Raw genomic sequence first — 21,690 nt, 5'->3', positions numbered from 1 at the left:
TTAGGCAGCAGATCTTGCAATGGTGACAGACATACGATGGGCTCTTTTTTTGGAGCCTTTAAGTGCTCCCTTCTGGGAGAGGGCAGATCAAGATGTATTGCCCATTTTCCACTGGTCTGGTCAGTTTTTATCCATGACATGGGGAGACATTGCTTTGTAATCTGCCTAAAACAGCAATTCTGTAAGGTAAACTAGGCCACTGATTTGCCCATGATCATACAGTGAGCATCTTGGTTGAACAGAGATTTCAACTCATAATAGCCATACTAACTATTCAAATAGTAGGCAATGAAATACTGGTGGAGCAACCACCAAAGTAAAGCTCAGAGGGGATTGTAGATCTAGGGACTGCTGCTTCCTCCTGTCCTGCAGAAAGTGGTATAAATAATTTTCAATATGCAGTATTTCCTGCAGGTTTGGCTCCAGGTGTTTTGCTATTTGAGGTGAAGAAAGCTACAGTAGGTGATAGGAACAGCATCTGAAACTGAGTAGCCCACCCAAGAGGATTAAAGCACTGTTTTCTGGTATGGGAGTCAGAAGAAAAGGAAGCCATCTTAAAGAAGGGCTGACTGCACTTTCAATCCCTGTTTTGCCCTGTCAGCAAAGCGGAATAGGGGGTCACACACACACATGGGGGGGCAAGAGGAGAAAGGGAAGACTGATGGAGAAATGCCTCTTTTGGTGCCAGTTGCTGAGAGCAGAAGGCTCTCACATGGGTTTTAGTGGTCTGACGTGATAGCAGGTGTCATCTGCTCTCAGTTCTCTGATCCCAGAAAGATCACACTGTGAGAGTAAATGATGGACACCAAAGGAGCCGCTTTTCTCATCCTGCCACCCATGTCTGCGGAGAGAAGAAACTTATTATCTCCTTTTCGCCCCACCACCACTTCTTTGGTTACCTACGGAAAGAAAGGGGGTCTTCTGTCATCAGTTCTAATCGCCCACAGTAATCACCTCCACGGTACTGGAGAGCTGGGACCAAAGGAGCCATTCTCCCCTGCTTCTCGGTGCCTCTTCTGGGTCACCCATGAAAAGTGGGTCTTTCTGGTGCCAGAACTGCTTTGCTCAACTTCCATGTCCCACAGGGGAAGAGAGTTCTACAGCTACCACTCTATGGTACAGATGCCCATTTCTTAGGACCTATATTTTATTCATTCATTCATTCATTCAGCAAATTTATATAGCTGCCCATCTCCCTGGGCGGTGTACAACAAAACATAATTAAAAAACAGTACAGGTAGTCCCTGGGTTAATAACACCCAGGTTACAGATGAACCATAGTTAAGAATGGAGCCTACTGTAGCAAAATTTGAGTTAAATACACAGTGATTCGAGTTAAATACACAATGGTTCTAGTTCATTTCACAATACTACTTATATAGTATTATACAATAATACCGTTCCTGCTTACATACAAATTTGACTTAAGAACAGACCTTGGGAATGGAACTCATTCTTAAACTGGGAACTACCTAGTATGAGCAACTATTAAAAACAATTAAACCTGAATGCAAACCAAGACTGTGGGAGAATAGTCAACTTCCTAAACACAATACAAACATCTTGCAGGCTCCCCATTCCCATGGGATCCCCAAAGATGTTGGAAAAAACGTTTTAAGGGATTTCCGGAAGGGTGGTATGGGTGGGGCTAACCTCACCTTGGGGGGAATGACGTTCCAGAGAGTGGGAGCCACAGCAGAAAAGGCTGGTCTCCTGGCTCCCATCAGATGGAACTCTTTAGCAGATGGGACCTATAACGTACCCCTCCTGCTGGACCTGATGGGATGGGTAGATGTAATCAGGATATATATGTGCATCCAGACTGCTGGACATGTATGGAAAAAGCCCCCATGTAGGTTAGGTGCTGCAACCTCTTAGCGGGAGAGTGGAGTTGGGTGGGCTGTGTGGGGTGAAAAGACACTTCCACCCCATTCCCTCCCCCAGTAGGAATGGAGGGGAGGAAGTAGCTTTCCAACTGCCATTTCCTGGGGGAGAGGCAGATCTTTCTGGTGCCCTCCTTCTCTTTCCCTGCTGCTTCTGTCAGAAGAGAAGAGAGAAGCAAATGGTTCTAGAAATCAATGGCTAGGAAGTCTGTGTGTGCATGTGTTGTACACATATGTCTGCGTGTGTGCTGACAGCAGTCTCAGGTGTCAATAGGAGCAGAACAGGACCCCTGCTCCTAACTTTATCTTGGTACAGTCCATCTCAGATGGACCAGATCTGAAGCTAGAAAACACCTTAGTTTTGTTTTTTAAGAATGCACATCAAGAAAAGAAAAAAGAAAAGGAAAGAAAAGAAAAGAAAAGAAAAGAAAAGAAAAGAAAAGAAAAGGCTTCCTTAGCAGTGTGCTGGGGTTGAGGATGATATTGTGCATTCATGTCCTCAAGAAAGGGATGTCTTTGCTCAGCAACAAGCAGGACATGAGGATGAGCCCTTGGGCACAACGGATTAATTAAAACACACAGCTCTGTATTCTAGTAGATGGGAATGTCTGGGAGTTGGTTGTTGCCATCCATCCAAACTGATCTAACAACTGATACAACAGGTGTTAAAAATCACTCTGCCTGATGATAGGGCTATTCTGGGCCTGCTTCCTGACAGTTGCAGAACACTGACTTACATATCAATGAAGAATTTCAAAATATAATTGGGCAGCTTATGATCAAACTGAAACTCACTAACTTTCAGTGATGCTTCTCAGGGACTGTGAATTTGTCCCATTGATTTGCACAAATTAATTGCTCCTTGTTTGGCTAAGGATTGCATTAATACATTTAATAAAATCTACCTCCAATTGTGCTTGGGGCTCTTGATAATTACAAGGACATATTTATCCTTAAAGAAGAAAAGGCAACATACAAATTAGTTTATGGATGTGATGGAAATAAGGACGCTTTGAAGAATCGAAAGGGATGTACCAGTATAGTAAACTGACATGGTATAAAGTAAGTTTAGCTATATTTTCTTTCCTTCCTCTTATCCCCTTGTAACTTTAATTTCTTTTGCCTAGTATTCCTTTTTGCACGTTATACAAATATTGCCTAGCCTGAGAGGAAAGAGCATGTATGTATATATATTTTATGTTGACAGCAGTTCAGAAACGGTTCACCATTGCCTTTTCCCATTTTTTTTCTTAGGATTAGGGTCCCCCCCCCATTTTTTTCTTACTTCCCAGTCTCATCCTCAGCTCTGAGATTTTCTGATGGTCTCCCGTCCAAGCAATTGTAAAAAACTAACAATTGGAAGACTATTGTACTCAAAGGAAAGAAAAAGCATAATTCCCACCGTGAACTCGGGCCTAACCTCAGAACCACAGCTCCCACAAAGCATTGCGCTTGCTTCCCCTCCAACCCTTTCTCCCGCGCTGTGACATACACACGGCGACGCAACGACCTTGTGACGCAAAAGGGGTGAGAGTTCACGCCGGTGTCTGTCTACTTGCTGGCGGAATTGATACGGTCGAGAGGGGCATTTCCACCTGGCCTCCCCCCGCCCCCCATGGCGACTCGCTGGCTCCGGGAAATTTGGCAACTGGGAGTGCGGGGAGGGCTGAGACCGAGGGCGGCCGCGGCCGGCTGGTGAGCGGAGCGAGGGAAGAAGAGGGGGAGCAAGGGAGGAGCAGGGCGAGCGCGACAGATGGGTTAGGGTCTGCGGAGAAGGACCCTGGCTGGAGGAAAGCGGGGCGGTGGGGCGGCCCGCTCAGCCCTCCACTCAGAAGAAGAGAGCAGAGCTCCGGTCGTCCCCCTCTTCTTGGCAGAGCTCCTGTGCTTTTTTCTAGCTGTAGGACAAGCAATTTCAGCGGGTGGACCTTCCCTTCCTTCAGCGGTGCGTCTGTAGGAAAAGATTGACTTGCTTCTCAGTCGCGGGGAAAAGGCACCCTGGCCGTTTTTGAGACTCTGTGGTCCAATAGCATGTGCCCTCCGGAAAATGGATGAAATTGAACAAGCATCTGGAAAATCTCTGTAAGGAGGCAGAGTGTTTTAGGAAAGAACAACAGGGACAAGGACACCTGTGCTCCTTGCTCCTGAATTCAGGAGTCTGGGGAAATGAAATGCATAGTTGGTGGAAGGTCATCACAAGAGCAAAAAAAAGAAGCTTGGCAAAGAGAAATAGAGGTTAAATGGATACTCAGGGAAAGGCAGGGTCCTGAGTTAGATAAAGAATCCCCTGGGATTTTATGGGGAGTTCCTGGTGATAGCCAGGATCAGAGCATAGGGCAACAGAAACGGGAACATGACAGTTACAAGGTAATGATTATCTATTGATCTACTGATTGTGCTTCCCTGAATGCTATAAGGATTTCTAGTAATGGATGCAAACCTATAATGAAGGAAGTAAATGGAAAAGATTATGTCTCCAGCAAGGTAAGAGTGGGATTTTTTATAAGCAAAGAGCAGGGTTAGTGACAACCTCTTTTCTGCAGTTCAGGACAATAGTGTTGTCTCCTGACACGATAGAAAGCTGTGTGCCATTGCAATTAGAAATGTTTTTAAAATTGTTGTTCTCTGCTCGTTTTCACACTGCTGACAACTGTGTTTTTGGCTACTTTTTAAATTTGTGTTTCTTTGATTTTTTTATGCTGAATGTAAAACCAGGAGCATGCGGGTTTTCCTGGGTCAGTTTATCTAAAATAAGACCCTGATGTCTTGTTACATCTCTTGGTAGAGAATTAAGCAAGTCTGTAGAAGTGGTGCAAACCTAGTGGCTATTAATTTGTTCCAGACTGAGTTCATGCTTTATTTATCCTTCTCTGAATGTGTGGGTATATAAGAAAAGTGTGTTTTATATTGGTGAAGTGGTATTAAGTTGCAGATGGTAACTTGGAGAGGGTTTTTGTATCAGTTTTTGCTTGCATTTGCTGTAGTGTCTCAGCAGGTGGCAGCAACTGGCTCAGAAGCTAAGCTGAGTTTGTTTGGTCTACTTGGATGGGAGACCACCAGGGAATCCCAGAGCTGTATACACTGGGAAATTTAAAACTTCCTGGAAGACAACAGTAACAAATCACTTCTGTACTGTTGTCGAGAAAACAGCAGGATCATACTTACTTTTTATTTGTTAGTTTTATATCCTGCCTTTCCTCTGAGAGCTCAGGGTGACATATGTTTTTATTTATACAATATACATACATACATACATACATACATACATACATACATACATACATCTTTCCTTGTGAGTTCAAGGTGGCATACATAGCACTCCCCCCTCTATTTCCCCCCACAACAGTAACCCTAAGAGGTAGGTTTGGCTGAGAAACAGTAACTGGACCAAAGTCAGCTAATGAGTTTAACTGGTTGAGGGTGGGCTTGAACCTGTGTCTCCCCAGTCCTAGTCCAAAATCCTAACCATTATACCATGAGATGAGCGGCCATACAAATTGAAATAATAATAATAATAATAACAATAATAACAATAATAATAATAATACATGAATGTGAGTAGTTACTTCTGTGCAGGTGTATAATTTTTGTGAAAAACGTTATCTCTGGTTTTTAGATTGAGGTTTGATTCCTGCTGGCATGGTAAAGCTTCAAAGGCCTGCCTTAGCTCCAGCAGTAACTTGAGTTACTGCTCTAAGTTGCTCTAAGTTTTCAAGCTTAGAAAAGGGAGCTAGCTGGACAATGCTACATTTTGCTCTTTTTGTCCTTTAAACTGGGAGAGGTTGGTGGTGTCTCTTTGTTAGCAAACACCTCCAGATGAAACTTTATGGGGCTCTAGAGTTGAGGAAAAGCTGGTACCAATAGAGTCACTTCTGTTATAGATAACTGACTCACTCTGTGCCTAGATGCTTGTAGCTTTTGAGCTTCTTCCTAGCGAATTGGTGTTCTTTCTTCACTTCTGCACCAAATGAGTTTCCGGTCAGGAAGCACACTGTATGCATCATCCATGTGGCCAATCTTGCTTTTCTGCAGTTGTGTTAATAACCAATCTGTGATACATGCCAGAACAAGGTTTTCATCATGCGGTGAGTTTACAGAGCATAGAGAAGTTAGATCTGGAGTACATAGTATTCAGTACTATTCAATCAGTAGTGGCAAAATTACTGGACTGGCAAAAGGTACTTGACTTTTGGTGATTTTTTTTTTTTATGAGCTGTATGGATTAAAATGTGGAGGTACAACCCAGTGGGAAGGGGCACCTTGTTTTAGGCAGAATAGTCTTCAGACACCATCTGGACAAGTAACTTGATAAGCATAAGGAGGTGGAAAGCATATGGCTTTCCAGATGTTGTTGAACTACAGGTTTCATCTCATCATTCTTCGCTATTGATCAGCCTCCCTAGAGTTTCTGGAGTTGTAGTTCAGAGTTATCTGGAGGGTCACAGGTTCATCATCTGTTTAAACCAATTTCAGACAGAAAAGGCACTGGGATGTCTCTCTTCTTCTAGGTTAATGTGATGCGTTATCAGGATTTTCAGGAGCATGACCTGTGAGCTACATGTCCTTAGTTCAAATCACCACTCAACCTTATATTCAGTCTATAGCCTAATACAGTTTATATGTTTGAGTTTCAATTTTCTTCCCCTCTTATGTGGAATCAAATTATTTTTGTAAATTTCACAGGTTTTTGATAAGGGCTAATGAAATGAATGGGATGCATGTCTTTTAGAGGAGGATTTTTTTTTTTTTAATCTTGATGGATATCTTAACATTTATCTGCTATGTTACTTCAGATCTGGATGTGAATGGTCCTTACCAGGACTCATTTTCCCCAGAAACGGCCTTAAGCATATTTTTAACAAATCTGAAAGTGAAGTGTCCAGTAATACTTTGAGTATATAACCTTCTGATTGTACTGTGCAGATATTGCAACAATGTTTGCAAAAAGACTCCCAATCAGGATTTGGTTTTGGATTTGGTTTCCCAGTGAACACATTCCAAAGTACTATTTCTCCATGTGACCTAGAACTTAGTTTTAAACATGAATTAGTTGTACTTAAGAAGCCTGCCTAAATAGTACACAGTGGGAGTGAGGAACCATATACACGGCTCTTCTAATGTATCTTGGCTTCTTTTTTTCTCTGAATATTGCAAACAATTGTGGGGATTAATTTGGAAGCACAGCGTGTTCCTTTTACAGAATGTCTATCTAACTGTGTGTCTTTGAAGAAATTTGGGATATTTATTGGAATGATGTTAATTAATACATAGGTTTTTAAACTGGAAGTTATAAAAAAAATGCAGAATGCTTTATTTTGGGAATTAACTTTACTGGGGGGAAAAGCCTGAGTAAAAAATATCAGGTAATATTATAAAGAAATAAGTTTCAAAAATTGTCTTTTGAGGTAGGGTAGGTAGAGATGTACTATTACTTAAGAATTCCAAGATGCCGATTTACATGGCCATGTTGTGCTAAGTCACAATGTAGTTTGTTTACTTTTGGCTTAGCAGGATGATTGATTTCAACCACAGTTATATAGGAATCACGAGTTACACCTTAGCAGTACAAGTGAGCTAGGGCAAATATGGCTTATGCAACAAACTCAGACAAAATTATGGCATAGCATGATACATGAAACCAGACTCTTAAATTAGAAACCTTACTTAGATGTATTGTAGTAGCTTCCTCCACATCACCTTTGGAAACATTTGAGCTGTTCTCCAGCAGTGGCACCAAAGGCTTATGGGTATTAGGGTATGTGCTTAACAATTTCAGGATGTTTGTTCAGGAGGTTGGTGACGTGTTACGCTGCAGTGTTCGTATCTTTCCCTGTTACTGTTTGCTGTGCTATCCTGTTGCACCAGTCTGAGACTTCATCACCAAGGTTAGGATCTGGTGAAAAATTGCCAGACAAAACATAGCTTGAGATAAGGATTCTGGATACCCACAAGTCGCTGATTCTGGTAGATGCAGCTTCGTGTCTCAGTTTCTTTGTGGGGAACAAACCAATGGACTTCGTGAAAGTTAGTCTCCAGAAAGTAGCAGTTCAAGTGATTATGCCAGATTAAGAGGCTCATCTGTGGTGTCTGCAGGAGTTCTTCTGCTTTAACTGTTTTACGTAATGTTCCTATTCACAGTCGTTTGCTTGGCAGTGTTCCCAAGTAAATGTCCCAGCTAATCTGCTGGGCAGCTATTTTGTAATTGCTATTCTTTCCCCAGTCCTTTTGTCCCTGAATATGCTGCAATATATTATTTGTACGTCTTCTCCTAAGTTAAATTCCATATGGCAAATCAACTCTTTTTGCCTTAGCTTTAGTTGTATCCATTGAACTACCAATCATACTGTGGTATATCGTTACATTTTAACCCCCTCTTTTTTTTTCTGGAAAAGGCATTAAAGCAGCTTCCTCCTCTTAGCCATCCAGATGTGTTAGGCTGCAAGTTCCATTAATCTCAGTCAGCATGTTAATGATAGAAATTGTAGTCCAATGCATCTGGAGGGCACCAAATTGGAGAAGGATGTTACAAGAAAAACTCAGCTGCTACTTTCTGAAGCAAAAATGATCATAGATCTATCTTGCTCATGATGAAATTTAGACCAAAGAGAGGAGCAGAGAACATACAAGGCTTTTTCTTCAATTTATTGGTCACAGTTTCAAGTAGCCTGCAAGCTTGTCAACCTAGGCGAAAGGCCTTTTTTTTGTTAATGTCAGGTGACAGGAAATCTGTCCCTCTTCCCATAGATAGACTTTCCACTTGGCATCCTGAATGTTTACTTGTTGAAAAAACAGCTCGGCTGATGCTATGGGAGGGTTTACTGGCAATAATTGTGTAAGCTAAGCTAAGCTGGTCTGCGAGCAAGACAGAAGCTGGCCAACATGGAAGGAAATGCAAAGGCTTTGCATTACCCTGGCTGATCATTCCTCCCATCTGAATTTTAGGACATGTCATGGGAAATCAAGGAGGAAAATTGCTACCTCTTCTTTAATGAGAGTGTCTAATAGTTCCAGTTAAGAGTCAGCCATTGTGCATAGGGTTTTTCTGACAGAAAGAGCTTGCACTCCAAAAGCAAAAGAGGTGAAGAGGCCAACATCTGTCTAAGAGCGTTTCCTCAATTGCATCTAACTGCAGCACAACTATGTCCCAGCAACCTCTTTTTTTTTTTACTGTGTCCTCACAATATTGACATCATCTGTTCCCCACCCCATAGCTGAAGCAACCTTAAGTAATTCTTAAAGTAGCATTTCCCCCTTTATTCTGATACAGATTTTGCCATGGATACAATCAGATACGCTTTGTAGACCATTCTGTTGGTGGTACAAAGAGATGTCCTTTGGAGGATGGGATCAGCTCAGCACCCATTGGCCAGTTCAGATTGGTCTGGGTATGATTCCTCTGCAGTCCCTAAACACCATCTTCTGGGCTATTCTGTTTTGGGCAGCAGGCAATTCCAATTCTTTCAGGTGGGGTTCTCTCCCTGTACCTATCAGGTCTCTGAGCCTGATCCTTTAGGATTACCTGAACAGCAGCTGACCAATGGTGGCCACAGAGGTGGGGGCTGTAAGATGAAGTGAGAGGAAGAGAACTGGCTCTTCGTTACTTCATGACCCAACACTCTATGTGTCTGTTAAGGTGCTTTTGAAAAATGTTTAGCAGTATTCTTTAATAGCACTGAACTTGTATCTAAAATTGCTTGAGAGTAGCAAGTTTTAGAGGAAGTGGGGTGGGGGGTAGTAGCCAAGGCTTTAGAAAAATGCATATGGTTGTGATCAGATTCACATTTCTGATTTCTGTAGAACTGAGGATGGTACTAATATATACAATTTATTCTGATAATACACATTGCCAGTTTCGGCTTGTAGTAACTCTACTGAACAACTTGCACTTTGGGAAAAGGGGTAATGTTTGCCCAATGCTGTTAAGCTTAATTTTCACAAGCATGAAGATGATTATCTGAGGAATCTATAGAAGTGACACAGGAGCTTCAGAACCAGAAGTAGATAACCAGGTGCCCACTGGAATAGACTATGACTTCTACAATCCTTTTCCTCTACCCCCTGCTCCTCAAGAGGAACAGAAGCATTTGTCCTTAGAAGTTAATTACTCCAGAGTTGTAGTTGATGTATTATGAAAGTCAGTGGAGAATATGCCAGAATTTCCCCGCAATATTATGTTTGAGGATTTGCCCACAAGATTGTACATGTAGGACTTCAGTCCAGGAGGCCATGCTAGGTCATGCTTGCAACTTAGTTTGCTTGCAACTTACTGAATCAGAGGATGATACCTCTGTTAAGTTATTCAAGATCAAGGGATCTTGAATTTAGTCTCTAGGAACGTTTGGTAGACTTCTATTCAGCCCAGCTAATCCTGGGGATCTTTCAGTTCCAGGTACATGCCATGCTGTGGAATTCTGGTGATCCGAGAGCCCCATGCTATGAGCAGTCTTGATTGGGATCTCAGTGGTCAGCACAGCCGGACATTTATCAGCTTTACAGGACCTTTCATCAACAAACGGAAGGAATATTCAGAGAGGAGGATCATTGGGTGAGCTGACATGGCTTGCAGGAGGGTGATTTCATGATAGAGGGAAAATGTACACATGTCTCTAATATAATCATTTTGTAAGACCCACACAAGCATGAATTACTTTGGTAATAATAAACAGTACAGAACTATAAGTTTTTGAGGCTAGAACTTTCATAGTCCAAAAGAATTAAAGGGACCTATTTCTAATGTAAGGGATAAAAACATAAGGCAAGACCTGTGGTATCCAAGCTAACGTCTGCCTAATCCAGCATCCTCTTTCCCACAGTGACCAACCAAATCTTATGGGAAGCTAAAGCAATACATAATTCCCAGCATCCTTGACTGTTGGGAGTTGAGGTTCAGCAAAATCTTGAGGAAACTGCAGGCTAACCACCTCAGCATACTGTAACAATACTACCAACCCACCTGTGTTCTTCAGGAGATATTATCTTCCCACACATATGCAAAGTGGGATGTATACAATCAAGAGCCAGAAAAAGGGAACTTTTTGAAAGAACTGTTATGTGCAGATTTACCTAGACAGTTATCAGTTTGGAGAGTAGTTGTTACAGATACACAAACGGATTAATTAGCTTAAATTTTTCTGCCCAACTCATGGGAAGGAAGAATTAACTTGGACAGTCCTTTTGTTGTTCTTCCCTGCTCTCTGATATTCGGAATCTATAGATAACACATAGTCATTGTGTACGGCCAGTAGCCCTTTATTGTCAGTAGTCCTTTATAGCTTTATCTTCCATGAATGTGTCTATTCTCTATTTAGTGTGTCTCCATTCTACCTAGCTTCCTCTGCAGCAATAAGGGGTGCCTTTTCATAAATTGAAAGTTGATAATTGATCTGGAAAGAAATTTTATTATTTCTTATTACTAAGGCTTCCATATTTCTGAAATCATATCTAAGTTCCTTTGTGACAGCTTTTGTGCAGTTTCATGAGTAGGGAAAATATTTGGGAGTATTTGCTGATAGAATGAGAGCCCTAATTGCTTTCCCTCCTTCCATTATCCTCCTTCTGCCCCATTTTCTTCCCCATCCTTCCCTCTACCAATTCTGTATCCAGGCTCTATTTCTTTTATTATTTTTTATTTAAGTTTTTAACAGATTTTTAGAAAGTTAGGAATACAAAGCACAAAGTAAGAAAAAAAACTAGACAGTAAAAAACATTCTAGAAATATTTTTAGTGATACTTTCTCCCCTTACTTTCCATTTGTTTCCTAACTGCCAACCTAAATATTTGTACTTTATGTTGAACACTGAAAGTTATTGCTAATATCTGTTTAAATAATTTCATCTGTTATTTTTGATTGGTCTCATACTCTTTTCCTAGAGACCACGTTCCAAATGTATAATATATAAAGGAGCCATTCCTGCTTAAATTTGGTTAGATTTCTGTTATGGATATATACTGTCAGTTTTGCCATTGCTGCATACTCTCCAGTTTTGATCTCCCAGTCTAGTATTGTCGGCAAAGTTTCTCTTTTCCAATGTTGTGCCAAATTTGTCCTTGCAGTGTATATCTTACTAAATTGTGGCATTTTTCATTTATATTTTCTGGAGTTATCCCCAATAAAAATATTTGTGGTTTCAATTCAAATTTTATTTATAGAATTTTCTGAATATTTTGATGCATTACATTTGAGTGTGCGTGCGTGTATGATTTGTCTATCTTGGTAATTTTTGATGGAGTTATATACCATCTGCAAAATATATTATACCAATTTTCCCTTAAATTGTAGCTTGGAATAAATTTTATTTATTTTTTTCATAGCTTTTCCCATTGTTGTGCTGTGATTACTTTTTTGAAGCTTTGCATTCATTTTATCATACCATTTTTTATTTGTTCCATCTCTGTGTCATATTTCAGTAACCATTTATATATATATTCTAATAGATGATCTTGGTTTCATGTAAGTGTTTCAACTTCTGCCATCCTTCTCAAGGTTCCTCCTTTCTTGAGATCACCTTTTATTTTTCTAGCAATTTGTAAATACATCCACCATGGTAAATTCCTACCTTCATTGAGCAGTTCTTGCTGTGTCTTTAGTCTGTTTTCTGAGACTAGATGTACCATATTGGCATAAGTGATTAAATCTTTCTTGCTGTAGTTGTCCCTGACAATAAAGCTAATGGTGAGATTGCCAGACTTATCCTTGCTTTTAGAAGACTTCATATTTTTAACAAACTTTGTCTTATGTTATTTCAAATTCCTTCTTTTTTTCTTTATATCATAAATACCTATGAAGTCCAGATTTATATGGAGTAGGAAAAAACTGAAAGTAAGATTCAGAGTTTGACTCTTAGCAAAGCAAGACTCAGAAAGAGGTGGATTTGCATTTCCTAACTTTAAATTATATTATTGCACAAGGTGTCTATCATGGATAACAATGTATAATATCTCCAAACAGCAGAATATCAGTCATAGAAGGAGTCAGCTTAGCCAAGCTCTATTTCTGGTACATTGTTCTCTCCTCTGAAGCTATCTAAGGGGATAAGTGAATGAAACATAAAGAGTGCATCCTATTTTTTTAATTCCATACTCTTCCAGAACGTAAGTTCCTGGACTTGAGTAGTGGAGAAGCAATGCTGTTTTGAAAGTTTTCTTTCTTTCAGATTTTCACAGCATGATAGCTCAGTTTTACAAAGAGACATTCCAACAACCTTTGGTGCCCATGTACATATGTAATTGTGGATGTCATTGTGGACATACTACTAGAAGTCACTCTCTCTTTATTTGCAGTTACTCTATGCAGGAGATGTATGGTGTTGTGTCCAACGTGGACGAATATAAAGAATTTGTTCCATGGTGTAAGAAATCAACTGTGGTCTCTAAACGAACAGGCCATGTGAAGGCCCAGCTGGAAGTTGGATTTCCTCCTGTTATGGAACGTTATACCTCTATTGTGACACTGGTGCAACCCCATTTGGTGAAGGTGAGTTGTATATCTGTGGGCTGACCTGGCTGATGATACTTAAGTGTTGCAATAACAAAATATCAACAAGCATTGCATAATTAATAATTTGTCTTACTCTTATCCTGGTGCCTGGAGGCTGTGAGGGTCTGGATGGGGAACAACAGGCTTCAACTGAACCCTGGCAAGACTGAGTGGCTGTGGGTTCTGAGGCCTTCTGGTGCTAGAGTTATGCCATCTTTGGTACTGAATGGGGTTGCACTGCCCCAGACAGACCCTGTGGGCAATCTGGGGGTCCTCCTGGACTCACGACTCCTGCTGGAAGAGCAGGTGGCAGTCGTGGCTAGGAGGGCCAGCTTCCTGTTATATAAATATGATAAATAAATAAATAAAAATAATTAATAATTTGTCCTGGTGCCTCAGATAATTTGGAGGGAGGTTTGATTAACATTGTGGCACTAGCATTGACAGAACACTTTATAGAAATTGAAAATATCAGAAGTGCTAAACAGAAAGTCCTTTGTGTGTGACTTGTGAAGCAGCATACTCGCAAGGCAGACATGAGATATCTGCTTCATATGCGGGCTGACAGGTAAGTCTTTATCCAGAGCTGCTGTTATTAGAATGGGGCTGGGAACTCTTGTGCTATATTGGCCTTCCCCGTTCTGCTGTCCTCCATGCTGAGGAGAATTCTGGGAGTTGTAGTCCAACATATCTGGAGGGCATCAGTTTGGCCAAGACTCTGTGGGCTTTGCTGTCAACATGAACCTTTGCTCTTCTGTTATTTTCTCCAGGCGGTCTGCACTGACGGGAAGCTTTTCAATCATCTGGAGACCAGCTGGCGTTTCAGTCCGGGCATTCCAGGCTATCCTCGCACGTGTACAGTGGACTTCTCAGTAAGCACACAAAAGCTAAAAGGATTCCTCACCAGCTCATTAGCTCTTGCATAAATGAAGACTGATTTGGGGGGCCTGAATCCATCAGGCTTTTCCAAATGGCGGACCTTCCACTACTACTGAGGAAAGTCTGTAAAATTCTAGTTGTAAAGGAGCTAGAACCATCTTCTGGTGGCAGAGGTGTTTCCAGTAGTGAGCATTCTTACCACATGCCTGCTTTTCCCAGAGCTGTTGAACCAAGTCCTTGAAGTAGAGTAGGGAACTCCAAGGTCGGTGAGGTGAGGCGCTTCTCAGGGCTCCAAGCTCTGTACCTCCCACAGGAACCCCACCTAGTATGTGCCCAGGGGCATCTCTAGTCTCTAGAGCTATAGTGTGTAAAAGCAAGAAACCATCCCAGCACCTGGAGGAGCATGGAAATCCTGTACCACACATCCTATTAGGTTACAGTCTTAGCCATGAGGGTCTCCCTTGCCAAGTCCATCTCCACTAGAACCTTGGTTTCATAGACTAAACATAGGGAACTTAGGTAAAGTGTGAACAAGTCAGCCAGCTGCTGTCTTCATGACAGTTGCTAGCCTGGATCACATCTAGTTCTTAGCCAGAGAAAGTGGCATTTCTAATAGTCATAACTTTAGCCAGGTGTATGTCATAAACAGGTACTCCCTCAGGTAAGGATTTCTGTGTCATCCAACTGGATGCTATCACTCTGTGCCTAGGGCCACTCTTGATGCCCAAGGCCAGTTTGGTCTTCAGCTGGGACTAGGTTGTGGTCCTCCTTTCCTTCTGCCTCACTAGCCTAACTAGAGATGGATCAGCACAAACTAGGTGTCAGATGGGCCACCCCAATCTATTTTCACAGTAATACACTCCTGGGAGATGTCTGTAGGGAAAAAAAAACCTGTTAGAGCCTCATCAGTTTCAGCAAGCAGTTGTACATAGTTTTATAAGTATATCTTTTATTTCTGCCTTTCTCAAGAATGCTTCCTGTAGTCTCTCCTTCTGGTTTGTCATTCCAACATTCTTCTTCCACAGCAAACCTTTCCCAGCCTCTCCTCTGGAGCAAGCAGAAGGGGCTTTCTCATTGTAGAATGCCCTAGCTCCACTGTAGGAAAAGGACCTTCACGGTAGTCCAATGTGCTGTTCTTTTTCCTCAGATCTCTTTTGAATTTCGTTCCCTGCTGCACTCGCAGTTGGCTGCAGTTTTCTTCGATGAGGTAGTGAAGCAAATGGTGGCAGCCTTTGAGCGCCGGGCAGCGAAGAGGTATGGCCCTGAGACCCGCATTCCTCAAGAGCTCATGTTCCACAAAGTCCAACAGACGTGAAGGCTGCCTTCTGCTTTGGTCACCACACGGACACTTGAAGTTGGGTGTTTGCTTGCAGCATCCCCAGCCATTTGTTTTTATCTATTTATTTGGTTTCTCCTGATATCCCGTTAATTTATCCAGTGGGCTTGGCGTGATGACCAAGACTTATTCCTAAGGAAAGGGTCAGACTGTCATGTTACCTCTGGAGCAACGTCTCAGTCTTCAGTTTTATTTTACCTGACCAGGCTTTTATGCTGGGTCTTTTCTTTTTAGCATACTTTATTTGAAGCTTCTTTCTGTCCCTGTCAGAAACTGCCAACTATGAAACATATCACTGTGGCTGCCTTAGATTGTGGTTTGTGCTGTTCCTTGATTTCTTGAGAAAGAGGTAGCAAGAACTCATTAAGTTCTCTCAGTGAGCCTAGGGAAGACTGGTTGAAAATTGTGCCTCTTAAATCTTGTGTTTTAAAAGAAAATAACTGACTGTCCACCTCTTGATAATAGAAACATTGCCTGATAAGCCTTGGTTCATGGTTAGTGACTGAATTTTGAGAATCCAGCTGGGTTAATTTTGTCCCGGAAAGAAAGGAGCCAAGTAGAGAGAAAGCAGGTGTTGCAGGAACTAGGCTGGCAGTGCAGACTGGGTGAAGTCTGCAAGAAAGGCTGCTGGAGAAAAGAGAATGGCCTACAGTTGCTGCCCTGGGGGTTGCTTTGGCTTTCATTGGGACATCAGTCTTTTCCACCTTTCCCTTTCATCACTGGGTTAGGTCAGAAAGAATCGACAGCCAGTTAGCTGCCCTGCGACTGCCTTTTGGAGGGAACAGTGGGTGCCAAAATAGGAGAGGCTTCCATTTGGAGTTGGGATTATTTTAAAAAATTGATGTTACCCTTAGTGAAAGTATTTTGAGGTAGGAAGGAATGTGAGGGGAAAAGAAAGTGGTCCTTCCTATTGAGGGACCACTGAAGCTTTCTTTAATGTCCAGCTTGTGCAGCCTTCCAAGCCCATTTTATACCAATTTCAAAACTCAAATGTTACTCTACCAGTGGATGTCTTGGTTGCAAGCACTTCAGAAGTTCAGCAGCCAGGACATTTTGGTAATTAAGTCAGCAAAGTTACTCTGTGACCTAAATGGCTGTGTCAGTTTTCTCAGCTCCACTACTGTATGCTGCTCTGTATTAAGAGACTAGAAAATGGCATTAGCAGGCTGAGGGCTTCTGCCTTGGAGAAACAATTCCTGTCTCTTCAAAACTATGATTTGTCTTCCATCAGATATTTCTATGCCAAGAGTGGCTGTGTCCCTTGTGGTTCAGTGGAGATGAAGCTTCTAGGGTGAATGTGGGACAGGAGCAATTGAGCATCACGTCTCCAGACAGTTTGTGGGAAGGAGTTGAGTTGGAATCTTCAGAAACCAGCTTCAGGTGTGGTAGAACTCCATTCTGGGCTGCTACCCTTGGATATCCCCATTGTGGGTATCCCAAACCCTCCCTTTCCCCACTCCATTAAATAACAGTTCTTTGTGTTGCCTAGCTTGGTAAACTATCTGTCCCCTTTCTAGTTACCAAGGAAATTTTATTTTTGTTATAAAGCATAATTTGCACAAACCATGTGTGTGCAGGATTGCCAAGGCTGGGAAGAGAGTCCACCTTGGCTACATTTCTGTGGAGGGGCTGAACACGCTGCTCCTAATGTCTCATAAAGCTATCATCGTGGGCTTGGATCATCCTGAGCATGATGCTAAAATATCTGGTGTGAGTGTGCAGGTACACTTTGGGCGAGTGTGAGAGAATATTAGTGATCAATACATATATATGGTTTTTATAGCTTCTCATTGACCAGGCAACAGGGAGGCATTTTTATGGAAAGGCCTGGGTATAAATGTAACTAATAAAAAATGAATAAATGTTTGGTTGGGGGAAGTAAAATAATATGCCTAAAACTTAGGCCCTGCTTCACTGTGCCCCTCTTTAGCAATCCAAGCACCCCTTTGCTGTGCAGTTTGGGGAACCTGTGCCCTGGGGAGGCAAGCGTCCTCTTGAGGGAATGGCTCAACAGCATAGACCAGGGGGGAGACAGAGCATGTACTGGGGGTGCCTGCAATAAAGCAGATTCCTCCAGTGTGGGGGTATAAATCTGCCTGGGCTGCTTCTGTCTGTGGACTGTAACTGTTGCCAGACTCCAGAAACAAATTGCTTGCTGTTTCTCCAGAGCTGGCAGTTTGGTTCTGAGGCAATTCCCATGAATCAGTCAGCTGCCACTTCTCTTCCTAGGTTTTGAGCATTGGCTCCACTCTCATGGTGGAATTGTGTGTATTTGGCCCTATAATGGCTACCTTTTTCTCAGCAAATTCTCGGCTATCATCTTTCATATTTAAATATGCCCCTCTTCCGTCTGCCCTCTCAAACTCATCAACGGCTTAATTCCTGTGAAATGCCTTGAAGTTGTTGACTTGCTCTCTATCCTAGTTTCTGTTGTGTGCTGTGCATGACAAACAAGCTTCCACACAGAGGGCACAACCAGCAGAAGGCTTTTCTTAACTCTCAGGCAAGGCAGGGTTGTGTTTTTAGGCTGCCTGGAATGCTTGCCTGAACAAGTATCTTCTTTTTTTTCTTCTCTTTTTAAGAGGCATAAATGCTTGTGGTGAAGCTCCTCCTGGGAGGCTTCAAATATCTACCAGGAAATTATGATAGGATTCTGTCTTCCTCAGCAGACCACGTCTTGTGTTATGATTCAAAAAAAAAAAAAAAAAAGACCCAGCAACTTTAGATGTCTGCCTGACTAGATGTCCTTGTTATACAAGGAGGATGAGCAGTTGGGCTAATAGAAAATATTAAGTTTCACTGACACAGAAAAGAGCCTGTGAATTTAAATCCAGCAAAGTGGCTAGCATGATAACTTGCAACAATGCATGGTGGACTTTCATACTATACGTATGAACTGTTAGTCACACATTTTAAGACCTGAATACAGTATATATTTTAACAAAGCTCAATTATTGTCTGGAAAAATGGGGCACATTCAAATCCCAGCTAACGTTGCTGTAGTGGCTTTTCTCAGCTGCATGTACAGTACTGGGAGGAGGCGAAACAGAATAAGCATTTTAAAACAGTTGATATACTGGTATTACAATAATACAACTTAAAGAACAAGCACTTTCCCAAGGATTTTGCATTATTATTATCAGTCACCTTAATTGATCAAGGCTGCAAACTTATTCATGCTTCCTTGGGATTCAGTCCTACTGAGCTTGGTGAGACTTGACTTCTGTATAATCATCTTAAGGACTGTCTGTGTTTAGAACAATTGGATAGCCGTGCTGCACTCCAGGAGAAAGTTAAGATTTAAGAGCAGCAGTTGGCTTACTTCTTCATATAAGAAGAGTGTGGCTGTTGCTGTTCTCCAGGAGTATTAAAAAAAAAAAAAGCCCAATGTATGTAGAAATCCGTTTCTGAAGAAACCTAGCTATTCTCTTTTTTAAAGTTTCTAGTTGCTAGGTACAACAATGTTTAAGAATCTCAGAAGGCAAACAGCCACCTAGGGATCTATGCCCTATGCATCTTGTTGCTTCCTCCTGTAGTTTCAAGATTAAAAAGTGCAGAATGATGCAAAATCCATATTGTTCCGATACAGAAATCATAGAACTCTAGTTCAGAATAATACTTGCCCTGGCATTAATTTGACTTTTGAATGACGGTACAGGGAGGCATCTGCCCCCCTGTGCCAGGATAGTCTGCCTTTATCTGCTTTTCATGCTGAGATCAGCCGCTGCTCTACAAAGCTGGTTTGTTCGTGAGGACAAGGTGTACCTCACACAATAGGTTTGTAATAATAGTCAGTATGAAGAATGCTGACTTCACAGGCAGCTCCTTTTAGCATAGGTGGATGTCCCTAAAATTGAAAAGAGGCAAACTTGCATCCATTAATTTGCCGAGAGGGGACCAAGTCTGGCTACTGTTAATGAAGGCATAGGTGGCTATTTTTAGTCATTGATGGGCAAATTAATCTTGAAATGTATTAGTCCTTTTTCTCAAGGAGCAGGATACAGACTTTTAACTCTGCATTTAAATTATTCTAAATGAAATATTTGAATCACTACAATAATTGTATTCATGATAACCTCTACTGAAGTATCTTTAATGTTGATTCAGATACTTGAGCTAGGGTCCCACTGAAATCAGTTGGGTGTTAAATTAGGCACAACCAAAATCAGGTGCTGTGGTGTTCTTAACTAATTTATAAACGGAGATATAAGCAGTATGTCCTGCTTAGGTGCTGTATTACATTTTTCTCCTGAAGTTTCCTACCAGTCCTAGCATAGCTGCAGTGTTTTATTTGCTGCCATCTAATGAGCCTGAAGAATGTAAGTTTTCTCAAGTCACTCTGTATTAAATGCCTAATTTTGCTGCTGTCCTTTGTCAAAACAGATGTCTTAAAAGCTGTGCCTTTTGCTTCTCCCTCTGCACATATTCTTATTGAATTAGCTCTCATATTCCTTAGCCTAGTACGTGCTACCTCAAATTGTAAGAAAGAGGATGTTTGTGGACAAAAAAAAGAGTAGACAGAATCATGGACAGTGAAGGAAATTATTTTGCCCCATCCTTTTTCCTTATTTGATTATTCCAAAACTGAACAACCCCAACTGCATTTTTATAGACGAATAAAATATGTTTGCAAAAAGATGCAGTGATTTCCCCATGTCAGATGTTGTGGGTTAAATGAGGGCAGGGGTGAGTTGGATGGGAGCAGAACATCTTATGGGTAATGTGGAAAAACGTGAGACATCAGTATGCAGTTGCTGAATGGAGACAGCAAAATTCCCCTTCTGGAGTAGGCATATAACCACCTACTGCAGGCTGTAGCACATAGCCACTGCTACCCTTTGGAAGTATGGAAGGCATATCTCTGTGCTTGCTCTCTCTCGGGCCCTAAGCTCTGTATAAGAAATGATGAACGTTGAGCTGTTTGACAAAACTGATACCACGCTCTGCTTTGCAGTGCAGGTGGTGCTAATTAGCACCAGCATCACAAGAGAGGAACATTGAGTACCGGGCTGATTTTGCATAGAATTGCAGAACTGTGGCATAGGCAACTATAGTGTGGCCACAATTTTAGCTTATGGTATTGCATAAGCCAAGATGCCATGTAACGGAGCCCGTGCATCTACAGAAGCATGGGCTATGACAGATTGAGACTTCTGGCTCCCATAAGAGGGGTTTCTCAACCCTTCACAATCCTGCAGCAGCCCCGCAACTAGCCCCGTATTTGCTAATGCTGCCACTAGCCACTTTACTCCAGAGAAATAAGCCTCTGGTTTTATGCAGGAGGAAGCAAGTAGCAATCCTGCTCTCTTTTCTTCAGTAGCTGACCAACCAGGGGAACATATACTGAAGGGGGATTCCCTTTTCCCCAGAATATGCCTCGCTAATTCATTAAGCAGTCAAGTCTTTGTTATGCATATTCAGATCAAAGAACTAGAATGGAGTTGAAAGAAAAAGGAAAAAAATTACTTGAACCAAATGAATTTGGTCAGCCATTCCCAGAATATTTATTACATTTATATTCTACCTGACTCCCAATGACGTGCACATGCACAGATGGCAAGTATCTTGATAGCTTAGATCAGGGTTCCTCAACCTCAGCAACTTTAAGATGGGTGGACTTCAACTCCCAGAATGGCTGGCTGGGGAATTCTGGGAGTTGAAGTCTACCCATCTTAAAGTTGCTGAGATTGAGGAACCCTGGCTTAGATCATAGTTTATAAAAACCTATGCAAAATCTAGCTCCAGTGGTCCCTAGTGGGCTTCAAAATTTCCAGTTCCAACTCAGAATTGGAGTTGGGTCTTTTCTTACCTGGCTTTCTGCTGGTGGGGACAGCTCCAGCAGGATTAAAGACATAAAGCAAAAGCTGGCCCCCTCTTCTTTCCAAAAGCCCACCCAAGACAAGAATCCTTCCACTCCTGATTGGTTCCTTGGAGTTTAATTTTTATGGACCTGTTTACATGGATTGACAGCTCAGCTTCCCCCTTTTTTAACTCAGTGTCCAAGAGCCATTACACATGGCTTTCTGTGTGGTATGTGACCCAGCCCGTACATTTTCAGCCACATAACACACTGTTGTTTATTGCAATATCACCTTAGTCGTCTTAGGTGAACTCAGTTT

At 41.8% G+C, this 21,690-nt stretch overlaps 1 protein-coding gene across 3 annotated transcripts; it reads left to right on the top strand.

The window, feature by feature from the left end:
* Positions 1-3,406: 3,406 nt before the first annotated feature.
* Positions 3,407-20,213, top strand: COQ10A (coenzyme Q10A). 3 transcript variants are annotated; one of them, XM_007425783.4, is made up of 5 exons: positions 3,407-3,578; positions 10,264-10,425; positions 13,161-13,353; positions 14,127-14,228; positions 15,383-20,213. In XM_007425783.4, exons 1-5 carry the CDS (start codon positions 3,499-3,501, stop codon positions 15,548-15,550), a joined length of 705 nt encoding a protein of 234 aa, XP_007425845.1. In that variant the 5' UTR covers positions 3,407-3,498; the 3' UTR covers positions 15,551-20,213. The 3 variants fall into 3 exon arrangements, with proteins under 3 accessions (XP_007425845.1, XP_025020929.1, XP_025020927.1); XM_025165159.2 differs by lacking the exon at positions 3,407-3,578 and adding an exon at positions 3,608-3,962; XM_025165161.2 differs by lacking the exon at positions 10,264-10,425.
* The last annotated feature ends 1,477 nt before the right edge of the window (positions 20,214-21,690 follow it).

The sequence above is a fragment of the Python bivittatus genome, unplaced genomic scaffold, assembly GCF_059951505.1.
Source record: "Python bivittatus isolate LINGU-HERP-01145 unplaced genomic scaffold, Pbiv_v1 ctg000220_np1212, whole genome shotgun sequence".
NCBI lineage: Eukaryota > Metazoa > Chordata > Lepidosauria > Squamata > Pythonidae > Python > Python bivittatus.
The sequence above is the reverse complement of the archived record's forward strand: the minus strand, read 5'-3'. Positions and strand labels throughout refer to the sequence as shown.